Raw genomic sequence first — 20,536 nt, forward strand, 5'->3', positions numbered from 1 at the left:
TCTCTAAAGGTTTTTCTCTACAAGAACAGTGGTATATCCGTGTTTCTTTACAGAAATGTGGATTCTATTTGCTAGTGTTTATTTCAAAAGGGCCAAATAACAATCCTTATGTACAAGCTGTGTACTTTACAATGACATAATAACAACAATGGACTGCAAAGAAACCCTTTGTGGTAAGAAAACTTTTGTTATCCGGGCTCATTGCGTAAGCAATCGCCAGGCTATAAAAGCTACAGTGCACGATTCATCTATCTATCTATCTACTAGTATCTATCTATCTATCTATCTATCTATCTATCTATCTATCTATCTATCTATCTATCTATCTATCTATCTATCTATCTATCTATCCAGTATCTATCTCTCTATCTATCTATCTATCTATCTATCTATCTCTCTATCTATCTATTTATCTATCTATCTATCTATCTATCTATCTATCTATCTATCTATCTATCTATCTATCTATCTATCTATCTATCTATCTATCTATCTATCTATCTATCCATACTTTGTGTCCTAGCTTTTATCTATTCGCCTATCTATTTATTTATTTGATGTTCTGTGAGTCAACACAAGTAACTCAAACATTGAAGCATAGTTGAGATTTCTTTAAGGTACTAGTTAGTACATAACAAAAATACACGTACCGGATAGAACCACGTATGTCAGATATGTCTTATCTAATGCATTATTATAGTGCGCGGTCCTAGGATGAATTTAGTATATTTCTTAAAAAACACCATGTGTTATTTTAAAATTCGAATAGCTATTTAGCTAGCAATATTATCCAAAACATTAAAATGTATACCTACTAAAAATAAGTAAATTGAGGGTCATTCCCAGTAAAAACCAAAGAATTCAAACAAATACTCCCAATATGCATATTTTTATTCGGAGAGTAGTACTCAAAAGCTTTATGAAGAAAACCAACTTAATTAATTTTTTTGGATGGCAGTTTCCATGGAAATCAGAATTAACCGAAAATGATCTATTTGACAGAACCCCCCCCCCCCCCCCCCCCCGAAATATAGCGGTTTTAACTTACATGTTTCTTTTTAACACAAAATATGTTAACCCTTTCAATATCACACCATGGTTTGAACATTCCCCACTGACAGGAATTGTGAGGAATTTATTTTAGTTCCTCAAAAATTAAAAACTAATTGAATTTGGAGTTTTAAAGTATCAAATTTAAATAGGCAATTTTTCAAAATGTAGAAAATACCCAATTTAACTATTTACTACTTTATACTTTTACTACCCATAATTCCGAATTTCCATAGGTAGAAATTTAAAAACGTCATCATAGGTGGCTTTGTTTGTAGTAATGGGAGCAAAACAATTTTATTTAGTTTTGATTTAGTGAAAATGTATCATTATTTAGGAGAGTAACTAAGTAGTTATCATAGGAACCACTCTTAGAAATCATGATTTAAAAATTAACATCTTTTTAAACGAAGGAAATTGTATTTGTGACTGAACGTAAACAACAATAAAGCAGATACATGTATATTCTTATGTTACTTTAAATGTTGATATATAAACTATAATGTGCGTGTCACAGAGCTATTTCCATTTTTGGTGTTCGCTTGAACGTTGACCAGGTAAAATAACCTATATTTATAAGAGTTATTCCAAGTGTTTGATTAGTTGGGCTGGCGCTGTTGATATCGAACCTTTGCTTGATAGAAATGTAAAATATATCAACAATTTACATTTTGTATAATAAGGTCATGATCATCTCAAAGAAAATGTGAAAACAAATATTCCATGTAATTTGTTAGAACAGTTTTACTGTTAAATCTTTTAACACAATGACAAATCCAAATTTACATTACATCAATATACAATCCAAAGAAATCTTTTGACAATACGCAAATTTGAGTTTTATGATACATGAATGGCTGAAATCTATTCAAGAGAAACAAAATTACGTTCATAATATATATATATATATATATATATATATATATATATATATATATATATATATATATATATATATATATATATATATCTATCTATCTATCTATCTATCTATCTATCTATCTATCTATCTGAAGAAAACTCAATTTTTGCAGTAGGCAAAGTTTAAGAGTGCGTTTGAGTGCGTTTCAACTACACCAGTGACTTGCGATGTACATTGTAATATACTTTTTACATTAATTCTTTTATTTATTTTCAAAATGCGACTAATGTTGTTTGACTGAAGATCAAAGGTTTTACATACCAATTGGATTTTATACATAAATGTTCATTTTTAAAACATTCAAATGAGCCATAGTTAAATACTACATGGATCACATGCACATTCTTTGATACCATAGAAAAAAATCAGTAAAATGAATGCAACAAGTGATGAAAATTAAGTGTTAAGGATAAATTATATGAAGTATTTATCCAACAATATTTAGAACTTCTATCACAAGTTACAATTTCTTCTTACATGTAGTATAAAGTGTAACTAATTAAATTTTTTTTTAAAAGAAAAAACCAAAAAAATTGACGGTAATTACATTTATTTATCAGGTCCTACTGTACTGAGTATTTTTAGATATTTCAAACATCATTTTGTGACGTTACGGTTCTACAAAATGTGTTCTGATTGATAATTCTACATTGTAAAGGCACATAAAAACTCATTAACGAATAATTGATTACTGTTGTTAAAAAAATACACTTTTAAAGTGACAAGTGCAATTGGTAAACTTAATGTTTAAGTAAAAAAAATAGTTTTAACTTTAACTCTTAACTTTAACTTAAGAGGACCGTGTTGAATCCAGTATAATCAACAACGGCGTTCACAAAATAACGCACCATGTTCCTTTTGTTTAATTGCATTCATATCATATATATAATTAACATTGAACAAGGTTATTGCAATTTCAAGGTTACTTTTTTAATCTTCGATATGTTCTATTTCCATATCACAAACATTTTAAGACATCATATCCAATACATTGTTAAACATATTTTTTATAAAACAACTGTTGCATTTACTTCACATATGAAGTCAAACCCCATAAAAAGACTCTCTAAGTTGATTGTTTACGAATAAAGCGAACAATTATTTAGTCTGAGCTTTAGATAATTGTCCATCTAATAAATTTATATGATTGGAATATGTTAGATATACGTTAACTGTAATCATGGTAGGTTACAGTGTATTACAAACCATTTCGCACCGTGTGCTTTTCACGTTGTGAATACCTAGTATCTGCATCAAAGGTTGGCAAATTTAAATCAACCATTCTCTGTCTGTTAGCAGCTCCTATTTTATTGTATTGTATTTGACGACGTGCCTGATGGTATGAGAAATGGGCAGCTTGAAGGTCCCCTGCATTATGTTGACAGATCCCAAGGATCTCCAAGGAAATGTCTCTAAGGTTGAGAGGAATTAAATTATTTTCATCATGGTGGACTAGGTCCTTTAGATTATTATAAGCCTTATCAAAGCTGGAATCGTTATTGCTTTGTTTATAGATGAAACATTCTAGCATGTGTAACAAAACGAAAGGTGGAATATACAGCAAAGATAGTTCATTGTTTTGCTCTGGAATCAATTCATTAATGTAACAAATTTTAGTACCAAGAACGATATCTCGCGCCAATGCCTTTCTCATCTTTGTTGACAAGGACTGTCCGCCTACAGCCTCTGAATAACTGTTGTGATCTACATGTCCCTCATACATCAGATACGGTTTTGCTAACATTTCCTTCGTCTTCTCTAAAACGGATACTGCTTCCCTGTACCTGAGTGTCTTGTAATAATACATAGCAATGTACGACATGTCAGAAACACACCCAAACTGTGATACTAATCGAAACAACTGACTAGACTTTCTGTTAACAACATACATTTGTTTGTTGACACCAGTTTCATTTGACATGTTATGCAAAATAAAAGCAGGAACATGACCTTCTGATATTGTGACAGTGGTGAATATATCAACTGTAAGAAGGGCTACCATATAGGCATGTAGATCCGGTTTTGGAAGTGCATCATTTACCCCCATCTCTTGAATTAAATATATATCAAACGCAGTCTCTGACGTTAGACTTCTTTCGTTGGTATTGACTATTTGTCTTGGATTACAAAGGGCATCAATTAAAAGGGATCTGATTAATGGACAGTCTAGCAGGATTGCAACACCTCTTTTATACATTCCATACAATTGATGGAACAATTGATGTTGTTTATTGCCATGCATTTTACTCAAAAGCATATTGTTTTCTAGAATGAAAAAATTAGGACAGACTCCCTTATACACGCATTTTAGGAGAAGTTTAAAGCAGACCCAGAAACCAGCCAAGAGATTTTGTGGACACCAGAAATCTAGAGTGCTTTGTTGAATGGCCCAAAAAATAGTTGTTTTAATATGATGGGAACACAATGTTTTGTCTTCATCACTTAATCCTTTGTTAATCATTTTATTTAAGAATATTTTCAGCATTCCATAAGTTAAGAATTGTGTGTGATTCATTGAGTACACAATTTTGTATTCTGCCAGAGAGAAAGAAATTCTCCATTCTTTGTCTTCATGGTTTCCTAGTTTGTGTCCTATTGCTACGAAGTGACATCCATTTCTGACAATATCATTTACTACATGAGGTTGGGGCCATGAGTGCATGACATCTGTCTATCCATGAGGAGGCAGAAGGAGGCAAAAAATCAATGACAAAACAACCATTTTCATCGTATTCTACATCATGTAATTTACCTCTTCTGCTAGGCCCTTTTGTTTCGGATCCAGGAATATATGATTTGCTTTTCATCTCTATGTATTTAGAACTTGAGATATAACTCCTTTTACGCATTGTTACACAAACTGAAAAAATGTCTTCATTAGCACGTCCATATGGTAACCAAAGTAAAGTGAACCCTGGCGGACTTTTCGAGCTGTCAGCGAGAAACAGAACCTGTTTGTTTAAGTTAAAACATTTAGATTGAGAGAACTCCCAGATCACTTGATAATCCAATTGCCAATACATAATATCAATATCTGATTTTTGTAATCTAAATCCTTCTCTTTCGCTTCCACTATCCATTCTGTTGAACCCATCACATTTTCTTACTTGATTTTTCAGAAACACTTCGATGTCAACTATATCTCTCCTAGAGGCTATCTGTTCTCGGGTTCCAATCTCGAGACACATTCTTTCATACAATGCCTCTGACAGATTATGGACAGTCTTCCTGAGTTGATTAAAAAATCCACAATGCTCAAAACATTATTAATCATAAAAACCTACATTGCGCTGCTTTCTCCAATTCATAGATTTTCTTAAGAAAAAATGTCTTTGCTTTTTTTAGTTCTTTGAAAATCCCCGTTGATAATAAAAGTAAAATGTTTTTCCTGAAATTTGACATTTTTTAATGAATTATCCACGTTACACTATTCAAACTTTTTAGAGTGTTAAATTTACTTCATTAAATTTTATTTGTGAGAAATAAAAAAATCTAAGTAGTTAAATCTAACCTTTGCAAAGAGAGATAAATCTGTTAGAATATTAGTAACTTGTGCAATTAAAATTGAACAAAATAAATGATGTTTATATCAATCAGTACGGTACGAGATATTCAAACACAAGTTCTGACTTTGACTTAAACACAGCTTTTATCACGAGTAAACGGGCACATATTTAATCGGTGTTTATGTCTTGCTATACCTGAAGCTTTTTATTTCTATTTCAGAATGAAACTTTCATAAATTACCTTTTAATTTACCTTAAAATCTAATCAACTGAATGATGAAAAAGCTCTAAAGCGCTAGCACTGCAATTAGTTTAATTGGTTTGCTGTTTTGTAATAAGTATGTAAAAAATAGAAGCAAATATTGAAACGTCGATGATGAACAAAGTAAAATGTAAATTTGAGCGCGAAAAAAGAGTGAATTTGGATTTTTTAATGTTATAATTAATTTAGATCCACAGATATCTTAAATTATGAGTGAATTATAAGTAGTATGTTTAATCATAATACAGATTTATTGAATTATGTACATGTAATGTCACATATATGTATTTACACGTGCTTCTTTTTGTTACACCTTTGTATTATAGTTCATGAGAGTTTTTTTTTGCTTTTTCATATTTACAGACATAACCGACAGACTTGCAATTCATGCAATTTTGAAGCAATCTAGTGTTACCACGAAATTGAGCAAATACTTTTAAATTGTCCACAAAAAACATGGGAATCGGCTAAAGAACAAGAGATAGCATCATTTACAATCTCTTTTCATTAGCTGCACAGTAACTTTCGTCACTGAAAGAGTTACATGTATCATTTTTTAAAAGTCCAGTTGCTGACTTGTCCCAATCTTTCACCGAATTATCACAAGTTGCCTATGATTCGTCAGTTTGCGATAGTTCAGTGAAAAACTTCAGTTGACAACTTTAATACTGATAGCGAAACGTCGTCTTCGTCGTCAAATTCATCAGAATCACTGTTTTCTCTACAAGTGAATACGGCCTTTAAAAAAATTTCTGGATGGTGGAAGTTTGAACCTCTTCCCAAGCCAGAAGATTGCATCTAGAATTGTAATATGTTCTACGATTTTATCTACAAAACATAAAGTCATTGCGCCTAAAGCATCTACGAAGAATTTAAAGCTGCTGTGTTTTTTAATAAGCAAACAACCGTACCTGCCTTTTCCTGTATTCAAGCTTCACGGTCAAATTGGAAATATTACATATAAACTATAAATAATATTCAAAGAATGATTCCTTATTACTAATGTATATCATTTTCAATTTGTATACTTTAAAACAACATTATTTTATATATATATATATATATATATATATATATATATATATATATATATATATATATATATATATATATATATAATCTTTTCTAGTAACCGTTACGGTAATACATTAAAAAACAGGATGACCAATGATCTAATCGCTCACCTTGGCAACAATGTCTTCTGAAAAAAGTGTACATTCATCTTTACTATGTTGATTACACTTTCATTAAAGCTTTAAGCAACGAAATCATGTTGCAACAATGATACACTAACGATCCAATCCATAGAATTAAATTTTAATTTGGTGTAGCATTCCACCTTAAACAACAAAACTGCATAATGTACTATTTTGCCTTTAACAGGCCATATCTGATGTATGACAATAATGTATTCGCTGACAGTTATTTAGAGGCTGTAGGAGGAAAATCCTGGTCAATTAAAATGAAACTAGCATTGGCACGGGATATCATACTTGATAATAGAATATGTTATATCAATGAACTTTTACTTGAAAAAAAGACAAGCATAGAACACAAATGTTCTGTATTGTATATTCCACCTAGGATTCTTTTACTCTTGCTAAAATTTCTGAGTTCTAGTCATGTTGCCAAAGAGAGAGCTCAATTAGCTTTATCTGAGTTAGAATGCATATTAATTATTGATAAAAATACAACGTTAATACCCTTAGACTTCAGGGACATCTCCTGGGAGATCCTGGGGATTTGTCAACAGATGACAGGGAACCTCCAGGCTGCCTTGTATTCATACCAACAGTCACTCAGACAAGAACCATTCCATAAAATACAAACTGCTACCAAACAGAGAATTCAAGATTTATATTTAGATGAACCACCATATCAAGATTTAAATTTAGATGAACCACCATATCGTACAGCCACCAATAATTTCTATTAGCAACATGGAAAGCAAACTGTGCGAAATAGTTCGTATTCTAACGTGTATTAGTTGCACAGTTACATGCATTGGTACAAAATGATGAGTTTAGCAACAAGAGACCATTCAATATAACTGGCGAAAGATTTAGTTTTATTATTATCATTTTAGGGGGATATTTTTTTTTAAATTGCTAATATCTTAAACTGAGTTTTCTTATCAATTTCAATCAGTACAGCTGACTTCTTTTGCAATCCTATTCTCATTTAAACACATATTTTTGTTACCTATATGATATGTTTGTGCTCTTGCAATTGTCAAATATATTCCCCCCTTCTCCTCCCATTATCGGCATGAACTTTGAAGGAGGTGTATGGACTGCATGCATTGGTCATTATTTTGTATTCAAATACTGAAAAAATTGGTACAAAAGGACAGGAGAGAGGATGCTTAAAATATATTCTTTTGTGAGTTATGTAATGGCATTTCATTAGATTTTTGTTATGCATTATATAAGACCAAATTATGTCATGATTCTTGTTAACTGTAGCCTTTGATTTGTGCTGGGCTTCCCTTCGACAAGCTAAAAATTACCTTTACAATAATGTATATGTGGATACAAACATTCTAAATCTGTATGTACATGTAACGATCATCGGCTCGATGAGTTAATTAATTCTATGATATGTATATTTGCCATGGCTATTTTTTAATATGAATTGCGTTTTGTATTAATGTACTTGATTAAAGAATTTATAACAGATTAATTTTCAAAAAAGATTTTTTTAAAATTCCTTACGTGTTGTTTTACAAAATCAGAGCTACATGTAACATGATAACATAATTAAAGAGACTTGAATTATCAAAGCTTTAATGTACATATGGTAAAAAATTGTAAAAAATAAAATGTTCTTAAAATGAAATGAAAACATCAAGAGTTACACAATAACAAGTCACACAATACATATGATTAAAGCTCCATACATTTAATATATTCCAGTAAGATTGTCATAAAGAAAGTGTCGCAAGATCAAGAAAACTTGATAAGTACATTGTAATTAGAGTATGTAAATAAAGTTAAACAAAATCATTGACCGAAAATGTTTTTAAGTAAAGATTAATCATATTTAAACATACTGCTAAAAAATGAAAATACCATTAAAACGTCACGTGTTTGCGAAAAATTTGAAGAAGCAGAAATACACAGTAAACAACGCGTGTACATGTATGTAAAAATGTATAATTATAGAGAAAAAATTGTAAAAAAAAAAAAAAATCAAAAGAACGATTTAATCGATATCTATTCCTTTATAATTGTAGAAGTCAAGTTTGGTTCCAAATGCACTTGTCTCTGACTCATGCACTTTGTAATAAACCCTGATTACTACAGCTACTGTAACCAATTTTAATCTCACGTGCGAGAAATTTTCGCGAAGTTTGTAAATACATGTACCTCTTTGTTGCGAATATTGAATGCCGTGAACCGTTTGACTGTTGTTTAGTCCCAGAAAAGCAAGAGTTTTGCAGTACAATCACCAAAAACAAAATCTATAAAGGTTACGAAATGAGACATGGTTGCCTTTTTAGCTCACCTGAGCTGAAAGAAGCTCAAGTGGGCATTTATGATCGCATTTTGTCTGTCGTTCACCTGTCTGTCTGTCCGTAAACTTTTCACATTTTCAACATCTTCTTAAAAAAGTACTAACCCAATTTTAACCAAACTTGGCACGAAGCACCCTTAGGCAAAGGGAATTTAGAGATGTAAAAATTAAGGATCAAACCCCTTTCAAAGGGGAGATGATTAGGAATTATTAAATTCTTTTTATAAATATCAAAAAATCTTCTTCTCATAAACTATTTGGCCAGGAAACCTAAAACTTGTGTGTCAGCATCCTCTGTAGTGTAGATTCAAAATTATGAAAATCATGACCCCGTGGTAGGGTGGGGTTACAATGTTGGGTCGAAGATTTACATATAAATATATAGAGTAAATCTTTTAAAATCTTCTTCTCAGAAACTAATCAGCCAAAAAAGCTGAAACTTGTGTGAAAGCATCCTCAGGTAGTGAAAATTCAAAGTTGTAAAATTCATTACCCTGGGGGGTAGAGCGGGGCCACAGCGGGGGTGGGAGTCGAAATTTTACATAGGAATGTATAGAGTAAATTTCTAAAAATCTTCTCAGAATCTAATCAGCCAGAAAAGTTGAAACTTGTTTGGAAGCATCCTCAGAAAGTGTAGACAAGGGTGGGCCACAATGGGGGTCGAATTTTTACATAGGAATATAAAGGGTAAATTTTTAACGATTTTTGGGCTTCAAAGGGTTCGATCAGAGTTTAATGTAGGTTTATACCTTATATTTAAACAATTGTTTAGGATCTTTTTGAGAACTGCAATGCTCAATATATTATACTATATAAGGTCATCCTGGTAGAATAGGAACTAATTATGATAATTAACATTAGAATATTCAGGGGGAAACGGATTTTAATTATTCATACATGATCTAAATGTATTATACAACATTGTCCAAAAATTTTGTATTATGACTGAATGAAGCTGATTTAATCATACTTATTGTTCCCCAGGTGAGCGATGTGGACCATGGGCCTCTTGTTTATATGAACTCAAGGTTATTATTATATACTCACATGTCATTTGTACTAGTGTTTTAAAAAAACAAAATTATATTTGAGATTTTCTTTTATTGTACAATCCTAAATAACAATTTAAACTGAATTAATATATACAGATTTCTCTTGACTCTATAGCTGCAGTGCATTATCTAATGTTTAATCACTACAGGTGCTTGTTTCATTCAGGGGGTATATTATTTATATACAATAACATAGTTAATAGACCTCCTGTATGAAACAAGCGCCTATGTAAATCACTGTGCCTCAAACGATTATCAAAAACTTTGTATGTATTCATGTAATTTTCATAACTATATTTTAAGTTCATAATATTAAAGTCCGCTTTGGTAGATATATTATATAAATTTATGAATATTCGATACATATTATATTAACACCCAAAAAGTGACAATATGTTAAATTCAAGTCATTAAATACTTTAGAAAACGTTTATTTTTTTTTCAGGGAGAAACGTCTCGGCATAAAATGTCTTCCGGAGCGAATTGCATGGGTACTCGTGAATCCTTCCATCGGAGCGAAACGGCAGTTCCCCTGTATGGCTGTAAATAAACGGGTATCAGGAACAGTGTTCTATGGAACATCCAAGTGCAGCGAAATTTATAGTAAAGGTATGCATTTGAAAGTTCTAGCACTTCTTTAGAATAGTCCTTACCATGCATATAGCAGCTGTAATATAGTCTTGAACTTCCTATAGACTAGATAACATAATTAGCTCACCTGACTGGGGTTCAATTGCAATTTAAATTATTACAAAAAAGTTCTATAGCACTTCTTTAGAATAACGCTAGTCCTTTAATACCATGCATATAGCAGCTCTAACATAGTTTTAAACTTATTTCAACTGTAGCCTATGTGCTAGATAACATAATTAGCTCACCTGACTGTGTGAAATTATTACAAAAGAATGAATAGGCCAAGAACAAAATAGGTCAGAAAAGTTTACTTTAGTTGAGGTAGGGTAATATAGAAATCTTGAAGCCTGGAATTTGGGCGAGCTCACATTGGACAGAGGGGTTCAAACTTTCTCACTCTCCCACCTACCCCTTCTCTCTCTCTCTCTCTCTCTCTCTCTCTCTCTCTCTCTCTTGCTTGTTTTATTGTTAAATACAGTAATTGTAATATGAATATTGCCCTGATGCAGGTTGCGGAGGCAGAGGGAATTTTCAACTTCCTTTCTGAACCAGAGAAGAGACAGGCCCTGCAGTTCTTACTGTCTGTGGTTAGACGATACAACTCTTCAATAGTACTAGATACTTCCAGAACCAGTGAAAGTTGTAAAACAGCTAAGGATAAGGAACTTGGAGATGTTATACAGACTTTCAGTCTACTCCTGGAAAAACAAATATCAAAATTAGAGGAGGAATTGGAAAAATCTGTGAGGGGTGGTGTAGACCAGTGTCTATCAGTAGAACCCGCCTGTGAAAGCAATAGTGAAGACAAGCAACAGCACACCGTATACACTTACAGTGTGATTGAAAATACTGGCAATGAGGAAAAGCAATCTTACAGTTTGCAACATCTTCCTCCAAACAGAAGTAAAAATTTATTTGAAAGAATTTATTCCCCTTTGTTTACTTGGGAAAACACTAAATATGATAGACTGGAACACAGAAAAAGAAAGCCAATAGAAAGAAGGCAACCAATTAAACTGCTTGTTAAAACGGCCTACAAACAAAGACTTGCAGAAAATGGAGAAACTGCATGCTTGGGAAAAGATGACAGAAAACAAAATTTCTCTTGCTTACTCTGTGATGATAAATTTTCCCAGGAAACTCCTTATTTACAGCACCTGGTGTTTGTCCACCGATCAAGCCCTTGTTGTTGTAGATTCTGTCATCAACTGCTCACATCTACTCAGTCAATCCAAACTCACAACTTGCTCTGCGGCGAATCAAACCATCTTCAAACTCTGAATAGTAGAGAAACTTTAAGAAATCTTCTAGCTCCAAATCTGATTTCCTCTGGGACAGAAAACCAAACTCATGCAGTTGAAAATAACTCCTCTCAAGAAATATTGGAAACACAATCCAAGGATTCATCATGTTCTAGATCAAGACCAGCAGGACAATTCCACAGGCAGGTACATACAGGTGAGTCCAGGTAGTTCTAGGTGAGGCCAAGTGCTAACTAATTGTCCAGTCCTCCAGTCCTTTAAAGGTGGAGACATGATTTAACTGTTGTACAATGTACATTGTGTAGACGTTATTGAAATACACAGTCACAAACTGTTTATCATTCAAATTTTAATGATTGCGTAGAATTAGTGTTTATTCTGTTGCATTTATGCATATCTTTATACAACTTTATCATTTGTGTGGTTTTGTGCTTGTGAACTGAACTTAAATTTCAGAGGAGAAGCCATTTCAATGTTGTAAATGCAGAACCAGTTTCAGAACCATGAAAGGTTTGCTGAAACACAGACAGACAAACCGACACCTAGTGAAGGAAGGAAATGTCATCAACGAAAAAAAATATCTGTGTTCAATGTGTGGAAGAAAATACTTCAGGTTAGCCCAACTTAGCCACAATATTCTCCATGTTCTTACATGATTAAACAAGATATTATCATATTTAGAAAATACTATTTTCCTCAGAATTAATTCACTCTTTTTCTAATGGAAAATTGAAAAGGACCTCAGTGATATTGAAAAAATTATTATTGGAAAAGGGCAATTCTGTGGAAAAATATTATATTCCAAAATAAAATAATACCATATGAGTATAAACCAATATACTATTTATTCTTTATAATTCAATTCACCATCATTAAACACAAATCAGACAAATTTTTGCTTCATTATAGGAACAGTAGTATAAAATTTAAGCGTAAGGTCATGCAAATTTATGTGATTTTAGCACAGGAGAATATCATGTCAACACAAAAGTATACACAAGTGTACATTTTTTGATTTAGCCAATGAAATAAAGTGTTGCAAACAGATATCAAATTATTTTGTTTTAAACAGTGTATAATAACTGCATATAATTTTTGAAAATTGTTGGGAAGTTATTCAAACTTTCTTAGGGTGATTTCTAATGTACTTTAAAATGCCTCTACATGTATTCCCAAAAATGCCTCTACATGTATTCCCAAACAATTTTTTTCAAATAAGATATTTTTATAATAAGTTTTTAAAGGATTTTTACATTGATCAATGTTTCAGAAAGCAATCTCTCCAGCGCCATTTAAAGAACCACAAAGAAGAAGCTCCACATCAGTGTGAGTTCTGCAGCTTCACTTCCAAGGAGGCAAACAATCTGAAGCGACATATGGACCTCCACTTTGAATCTAAACGTAACTTTGTGTGTGAAGTCTGTGGGGCAGCATTTCATGCCAAGAACACACTTGACACACACATAGCCTTTAAGCATAATGATTCCCGGCTGTTTCAATGCAATGTGTGTGAGGCAACATTCAAGGTGAAAAATGCCCTCAAAAGGCATAGTCTGGTGCACAGCGAGTTGAAGTCTCACAAGTGTTGGTGTGGTGTAGGGTTCAAACGATTGACTAATTTAAGGCGACACACGTTGCGGATCCATGGAAGCACTGACGGATTACTGCCCCCGGTCAAGCGAGTGAAGTCTCTAGACTCAAACAAAAAAGCACCTGTATCAAGAACAGACCTTGTAGAACATTCTGTTTCAGACCTCTCTGTTGCTGACACCAATACTCATGTGGTGCCCTTTAACCAGGATACCAAAGTGACAAATGGTGCCTCATTGGTGCCTTTGCCACAGGATACCTATAGGGACCAATTACGAGGTGTCGCAGATGTATCAACTGGACAAGGTGAAACCTGTGGTAGTGGAATAACTGTTGCTCCTATTCTGTTGAATAATAAAAATAATGCTAGTCTACATAAACTATATCCTGACAACCCTCAATGCAGCTTGTCGGCTTTGCCTCAGTCAGTGGGGCTTTCAAATGTTATTAGGCAGATACAAGAGGTGTTTGATTTGTCTTAAATAAATATGCACAAATAATGGTTTAACTTTTTATTATTGGATGGATTGTAAAAAATCTGAGAATTACAGAAACAAAAAGGCTGACCGAGAGACTATACTATATGTATTCAAATAAATTAGTTATAATAGCGAGCACAGCTCGCTGCGCGCCGGCGAACGAAGCGAGCGCTAAGAACCAGTGTGCGCGAGAAAAGGAACGAGTCAAACCTACAGTTCATCAAAGAAAATTTTTTGTCTACGTCCCATAATGCTATCTAATGTTTTCACCCGTGGTGCTATGCCAAAAATGGCCGACTTTTAACTCGCAATTTAGGGTGTCTTAAAGTTTGAAGACACGTTTTGAGTACCGCATATATGTGCTTTGGAGAGTTTCAAAAGATTTGTTACATGCTTATTTCCCGCGATAAATTTAGAGGTGGATCAAACATCTGTAATGAGTGTACTAGCTATTTCAGTATAAACTGCGATACTTGCCTCATTGACATATGATTTGTTTTTAATTTTTTTATATAGAGATTATATAGATATATACTAGCAAGAGCCATGATACTTTAGTGTTCATATCGATCCATTTTTAAGCTACAGAATTGTGCATGCATGTTCAGTAGGCAGGTAAGTATATGAGTAGGGAGGAAATAAACAAAAGGACATTTTGAACTAAATAAAAAGGAATAAAATGAAAAAATAAACAGTTTAAAAATTTATGTAGATACTGCATATAGCCAAACCATTAAATTTAAAAGTGGGAAATTACACACCTACAAACAGGGACCGGGCTCTCTCTCTCTCTCTCTCTCTCTCTCTAGGTTGACAATGATGCAAGGTATGTGTAATTCTTGCTGTGCTCGCCAGAACGGTAGCACCGCAAAACATATTATGGCTAACGTTACTTGGTTTGTGATCGATGCTTATTACATTGTCTAAAAAAAATTGCTTTTTATAGCTTTCTGGAAGGGAGGTATATTTTTAAAACCTTTTTTTAAAAATGACATTTTAAGTTATACTCTGTGGATGTACATATACCAAGGTAGAGGAAAGGGAAGAGTTACATGTACACAGTCATAGGGAAAAAAATTATGTTTAAATATAACATTTTTTTATAGTTTCAAAAAGTGATTTCGGGTCGACTGAGAACACCATTTTTTAATTCAATTCGAAATGTTTGAAGAACGACTGCTGCGACCACAACGCACCCAAAACCACTGTAAACAAAACAGCGTGTCCTAACATAACCCGGTTTGTCGTTATAGGTAGGAAGGGGGGGTTTGTATATAAACTTTTTATATGTATACACAATTCAAATATATATTTAATCACTATAGCGTTCAGCAATAACAACAGAAATAGTAGAAAATGTGTTTGACTTTACTAATTTATGTGGATTTTTCTAGACTGTTGAAAATGAGTCATTCGTTCTCTGTTTACAATTATTACGATGTTGCCAATCAGTTCTAATACTTTAAGTTTGTCTACATGCTTGATAGAAGACTGTAGTTTGTCCCATCGTCTACAGTAGGTACAGATAGACACACCTTACCATGGCTAAGGTGATCACCCAGGCGACGTTTGACGATGTGGTCAAAGAAAATATGGTGGAGTTTGAGATGAGCGCAGAGGAGGCGGTCAATGACGCAGTGGAACAGTTCCAGTCACAGGTGAGACAGAAAAGAAAGTACTTTAGATACATATATAAATACATTTGCAGGTTACGTCGACAGAAAATAGACACAGTCACATGTAAAACAAAAGGTGGACACAGTCACTTATAGGGCTGGGACGATACTTTATTTAGCCGAATCGGTACATATCATGATACATGAGATGCAATACAATACATATCATGATACATTGCAACTTAAGGAAAGCATGAATAAGAGCTTAAAATTTATTGAATCTGTCAATTTATTACCGCATGTCCAAAGTGATTTCAATATATGTAAAATGAGTGTTGCACAATTTACAAATTACTTTAGTCTTGTATTTACTACTTTTTTATAAACAAGTAATCCGAAAGTTTTCCACACTCCAGATTTAGCTTCATAACAGTTTTGACAACTTTACGAGGTTTTTCTTAATCTTTGTACTTTCATATTAGACGCACGGACTAAAAATAGCCGATATATAAAGCTCAGATATTCTTGGAAAATAAAAAAAAGTTCGCTAAAGTATCGTTGTATTAATTATGTATCGATCCAAATATCATAAAAAAAATACCCTGATACACCGTTGCATCGGTGGATCGTCCCATCCCTAGTCACTTATTATACAGAGAGTTGAGACAGTCATGGGGTAAACAGAAAACAAGCAGTCACAGGTTAGACAGCAAGGTTAGACAAAAAATAGGTACAGTCACAGGTAAAATAGAAAATAGATGGAGTCTGGGTTAGAGAAAAAATTTATACAGTCGAAGGTTAGACAGAAAATAGAGGTGTCACTGGCTAGAAAATAAATAGTCATAAGTTAAATGGACAACAGACAGTCATAAGTTAAATGGACAATAGACAGTCAAAGGTAAGACAGAAAATAGACAGAGATTACATAAAAGACACATTGGTTAGACAGAAAATAGACAGAGATTACATAATAGACACATTGGTTAGACAGAAAATAGACACAGTCATAAATTATGTAGAAAATACATGCAGTATTAGTTTAAAAAGAAGGTGGACAAATTCACAGGTAAGACAAAAATAGACACAATCTTAAGTTAATAGAAAGAAAATAGAAACAGTCACAGGTAAGACAGAAAATTTTTTTATAGTCATAGGTTAAACAGGATGTCCTTTAATTTAACTTGATATATGTATGAATTGACACAGATTAGAAAGCATGTTTCCTTTTACAGGTCTGGATAGCTTTTAACATATCGTCATAGGTTATAAATAATATGTCTTTTCTTTAAGTTGTAAATAAATAGTCAGATGTTATACATTTGTAACTGTTCTTACACTTTCGTCTTAAATAAGTACAGTCACACATTAGACAGTTAGTTTTTCTCTGATTTGAACTGGCAAGATTTGCCAAGATTAGAGTGAAATGTATCAATACTATGACCATTTTTGATTTTTTGTAACTTCCTTGATTATACTTATGTAAGAAAGGTATATTTCTATCACCATATTTAGAAAAAGGATTGACTTAGCTGAAATCCACAATATAGAGTATTAATATAAATGATCTATTAATCATACTCTGGTACATTTTGTTATGATATTCCATTACTATGTAGATATGTTTTCATTGTAGGGAGTGAATCTTTTGAACATTATCCAAGATCCATCCTTATATGGCTCTGATGGAGAGAAGAAAGAGCTCCCTGTGATCTCTGCATTGAACTCTCTCAAATCCTCCCTGTCAGCGAATAAAGAGGAGGACATTCTACAGGTATTAGCCCAGCTGAAGCTGGAATGTGACAAAGATCTAGCTGTCAGGTGTACCGCCGGCAATAATGATGCTTATAATACTCTCCTCCAAGCTGTGGAAAAGTACAAAGACAACCTATCTCTTCTGAAACAAACTTTGTTATCCATGATTTCACTGACAAATGGACAACCTGATTTGTTAGATAACAAAGGGAAGGAACTCTTTCTAGAATTGCTGGAACTTCATTCATCAAATCCTGAAGTTTTAGAACTTGCCCTTCTGTTCATGAGGAACACATGCATTAAACATGAAGCAAACAGACAATCCTTTGTTAAATTAGGTTTGATAGAAAAATTAGCCTCCATTTTGAAAACACACAGAAGTCAAGCTAACATTGTCATGGTAACGTGCCAGACCCTGCAGGTGTTGACATTTGATGATGACATCCGAGTCCTGTTCGGTCAGGCTCATGAGCATGCTAAGATGATTGTGACAGAAGGGAATGCACTCAAACTCATCATCGATCTCTGTAAAGGTTGGTATTGAAGGAGTGGAATAGTTTAATATGATCATGTTTTCACTTAGCAGTTTGTGAAGTGGGACTATATTAACAATCTTAAATCTGCCAATGGGTCATTTACATGTTAGGAGACTATTGATATTTTGTTGTTGTGATGTAAAATCCCATTTCTGTCAGTTTTGTAAAGAACTTGGATGGCATTTCAGTTTCTCTAGATCTCATCTGGCATTTCACTGTAAGATCAGAAGTTCTCCTAAACATGGAATTTACATCCTCCGTTTCCTATTAATTACAGAAGTGATCAAATCTAGCAATACAGTGAAGAAAAAAATTAATGTCAAGATATTTTTATTCTAAATTAATGAAGCAAAAATTAATCATATTTGTATTTTAAATAAAAAGGACATGTAGTTATGGTTTCATTAGATTCATTGGTGTTTCAAGTACATGCAGATTTGAATAACGACATGGTATGCTGTATGCTATTAAAATTTGTAGATTTCAAGGAGAAGCCAGAGGTGATGAGCGAGCTGTTTGCGACGATCAGTAAACTGGTGGTCCGTAATGAGTTTTGTCAGGCCGTGATGGAAATGGGAGGGATCCACCTCATTCTGTCCGCATTTCAGGACAGCATCGCCAAAAAGGTGAAGGACAGTTCACAGTTATAATGTGACTCGAGTCAAACAGAACAATTTTATACAAAATTTTCATAAACTTTAGCAAGACAGTTGACTTTTAGTGTGTAACTATCTAAATCTTGAATGAATCGAAACAAATCATAATATTAAGATTACCTTACAAGTCATAATATTAATATTACCTTATAAGTCAAAATATTATAATTACCTGACAAGTCATAATATTAGAATTACCCTACAAGTCATAATACTTGTATTAAGATAACCTGAATAGGCACAGCTTTAGAATTTGATTAATCTTGTTCATGACAAAAATAGACAGCCTTCATCATAATGCTGTTTGGCACAACTTTATATATATATGGTTTATTAAAATGGCTCTATATGTCATTGGTACAGTGTAAGCTTAGTTATTATAAAGCTTGTTTTTTCCCCTAGGATATTGCCAAACAAGCCCTGAGTGTCACCAAAGCTCTGGCTGGGAATGACAATGTCAAGGAGGCGGTGGTCCAAAATGGGGGGGTCCAGGTCATCCTGGCTGCCATGACCAAGCACCAGGCCAACCCCCGAATTGCCGAGCTCGGGGCGGCAACTCTCGGTGCGATCGTGCTCAGAAACGAGAGCAATTGTAAGAGGGTGATGGAGTTAAATGCACACCATGTCCTCCTGCAAGCCATGAAAATCCACAGTCAAGATGTTAATGTACAGGTACTGACTTGTCATAAGGCTCTCGATCTTTACAGGAACATATTGCCTCTCTACATGTTTGAGGAATTTTTTGTATTCATTTATTTATGCATGTTATCCATGCCTGTTTATGACTTTTAAACATAAAATAGATGAATAAGAATTCTTTTTAGAAAATAAGTAGTATTATTTGGGTATTTTTACTTTAAATTTAAGTAGAGAGAAGGTTATCAATTGATGTAAACTAAAAGTTAAGGTTTTCCATAAGTGTGATATATTTCATACATGTACACCATTAAACTAGTTGTTAAAAATAGCTTTTGTTTGTTTCCTCCACAGAGACAGTGTTGTATGGCTATCAGGAATCTCGTCGCAAGGACCCGTGAGTATTGCAACTTGTTCCTTGAGCTCGGAGCGGAGAGCTTGATTCAGGATGCACAGAGAAACCACAAGTCATGTCAAGACGAAACCAAGGCGGCGCTGAGAGACCTAGGCTGTGAGGTTCATTTAGAGGAGAGATGGAAAGGCGAGAATAAGGGACTTGCCCAGTGAACAAATAACCATTCAGTGTTTTATCTGACTCATAATGTGTTGCTACATGTACAATGATCTTTTCTACTGTGATCTTATAATGTTGATTTCATGTAATAAATTATTGTAGATCGTTTTTTTCATTTTATTAAAGAATTTTTTACTTCTTTTTCTCTACTTTTCCTTTTATAATTTGAGGTATATTTATTGAATCTTATGAATATGTTATTTATGCATAAACACTTCAATTATTAAAGATATTTAATAATGTTAATATGAAGATGTAATCTTTCATATTGGTGTTTTTGACATAAAAAAAAAAACAGACTTGGATGAACGACATTGCTAACATGGATTTGTAAAATACAAAGTTGACCTGCAATTTTCATTTTTTTTCCCGTGGAAACAATCTTTGTTGTAAGAACCATGGAACACAATATTTTTTTCATTGACAGGAAGCGCAATGTATACGCGGAAACGAATAATATATGTACGGTCTAATGTAATTTACACACACCTCCA

At 33.2% G+C, this 20,536-nt stretch overlaps 2 protein-coding genes across 5 annotated transcripts; both read left to right on the forward strand.

Annotated features, from left to right (window-relative positions):
- The first annotated feature begins 35 nt into the window (after window positions 1-35).
- Window positions 36-14,295, forward strand: LOC128177400 (PR domain zinc finger protein 5-like). The gene is made up of 5 exons (XM_052844090.1): window positions 36-173; window positions 10,754-10,917; window positions 11,451-12,399; window positions 12,660-12,816; window positions 13,474-14,295. Exons 2-5 carry the CDS (start codon window positions 10,882-10,884, stop codon window positions 14,273-14,275), a joined length of 1,944 nt encoding a protein of 647 aa, XP_052700050.1. The 5' UTR covers window positions 36-173; window positions 10,754-10,881; the 3' UTR covers window positions 14,276-14,295.
- A 1,116-nt stretch (window positions 14,296-15,411) lies between these two features.
- On the forward strand, window positions 15,412-20,182 carry LOC128178776 (armadillo repeat-containing protein 6-like). Of its 4 annotated transcripts, none has more exons than XM_052846102.1 (6): window positions 15,412-15,525; window positions 15,789-15,930; window positions 17,522-18,173; window positions 18,657-18,802; window positions 19,235-19,504; window positions 19,823-20,182. In XM_052846102.1, the coding sequence occupies exons 2-6, from the start codon at window positions 15,814-15,816 to the stop codon at window positions 20,033-20,035; spliced, it is 1,398 nt and encodes a 465-aa protein (XP_052702062.1). In that variant the 5' UTR covers window positions 15,412-15,525; window positions 15,789-15,813; the 3' UTR covers window positions 20,036-20,182. The 4 variants fall into 4 exon arrangements, with proteins under 4 accessions (XP_052702062.1, XP_052702061.1, XP_052702064.1 ...); XM_052846101.1 differs by having other exon boundaries at window positions 15,445-15,525; window positions 15,760-15,930; XM_052846104.1 differs by having other exon boundaries at window positions 15,476-15,525; window positions 15,763-15,930.
- Window positions 20,183-20,536: the final 354 nt, after the last annotated feature.

Source organism: Crassostrea angulata, chromosome 3 (assembly GCF_025612915.1).
Source record: "Crassostrea angulata isolate pt1a10 chromosome 3, ASM2561291v2, whole genome shotgun sequence".
In the NCBI taxonomy this organism is placed as follows: domain Eukaryota; kingdom Metazoa; phylum Mollusca; class Bivalvia; order Ostreida; family Ostreidae; genus Magallana; species Magallana angulata.

Coding starts and splice junctions, on each gene's coding strand:
- LOC128177400 (XM_052844090.1), top strand. CDS start 10,882: ATGGAACATCCAAGTGCAGCGAAATTTATAGTAAAG. Junction 10,918..11,450: donor CAGCGAAATTTATAGTAAAG/GTATGCATTTGA, acceptor GCCCTGATGCAG/GTTGCGGAGGCAGAGGGAAT. Junction 12,817..13,473: donor TGTGGAAGAAAATACTTCAG/GTTAGCCCAACT, acceptor TCAATGTTTCAG/AAAGCAATCTCTCCAGCGCC.
- LOC128178776 (XM_052846102.1), top strand. CDS start 15,814: ATGGCTAAGGTGATCACCCAGGCGACGTTTGACGATGTGGTCAAAGAA. Junction 15,931..17,521: donor TGGAACAGTTCCAGTCACAG/GTGAGACAGAAA, acceptor TTTTCATTGTAG/GGAGTGAATCTTTTGAACAT. Junction 18,803..19,234: donor AGGACAGCATCGCCAAAAAG/GTGAAGGACAGT, acceptor TTTTTCCCCTAG/GATATTGCCAAACAAGCCCT.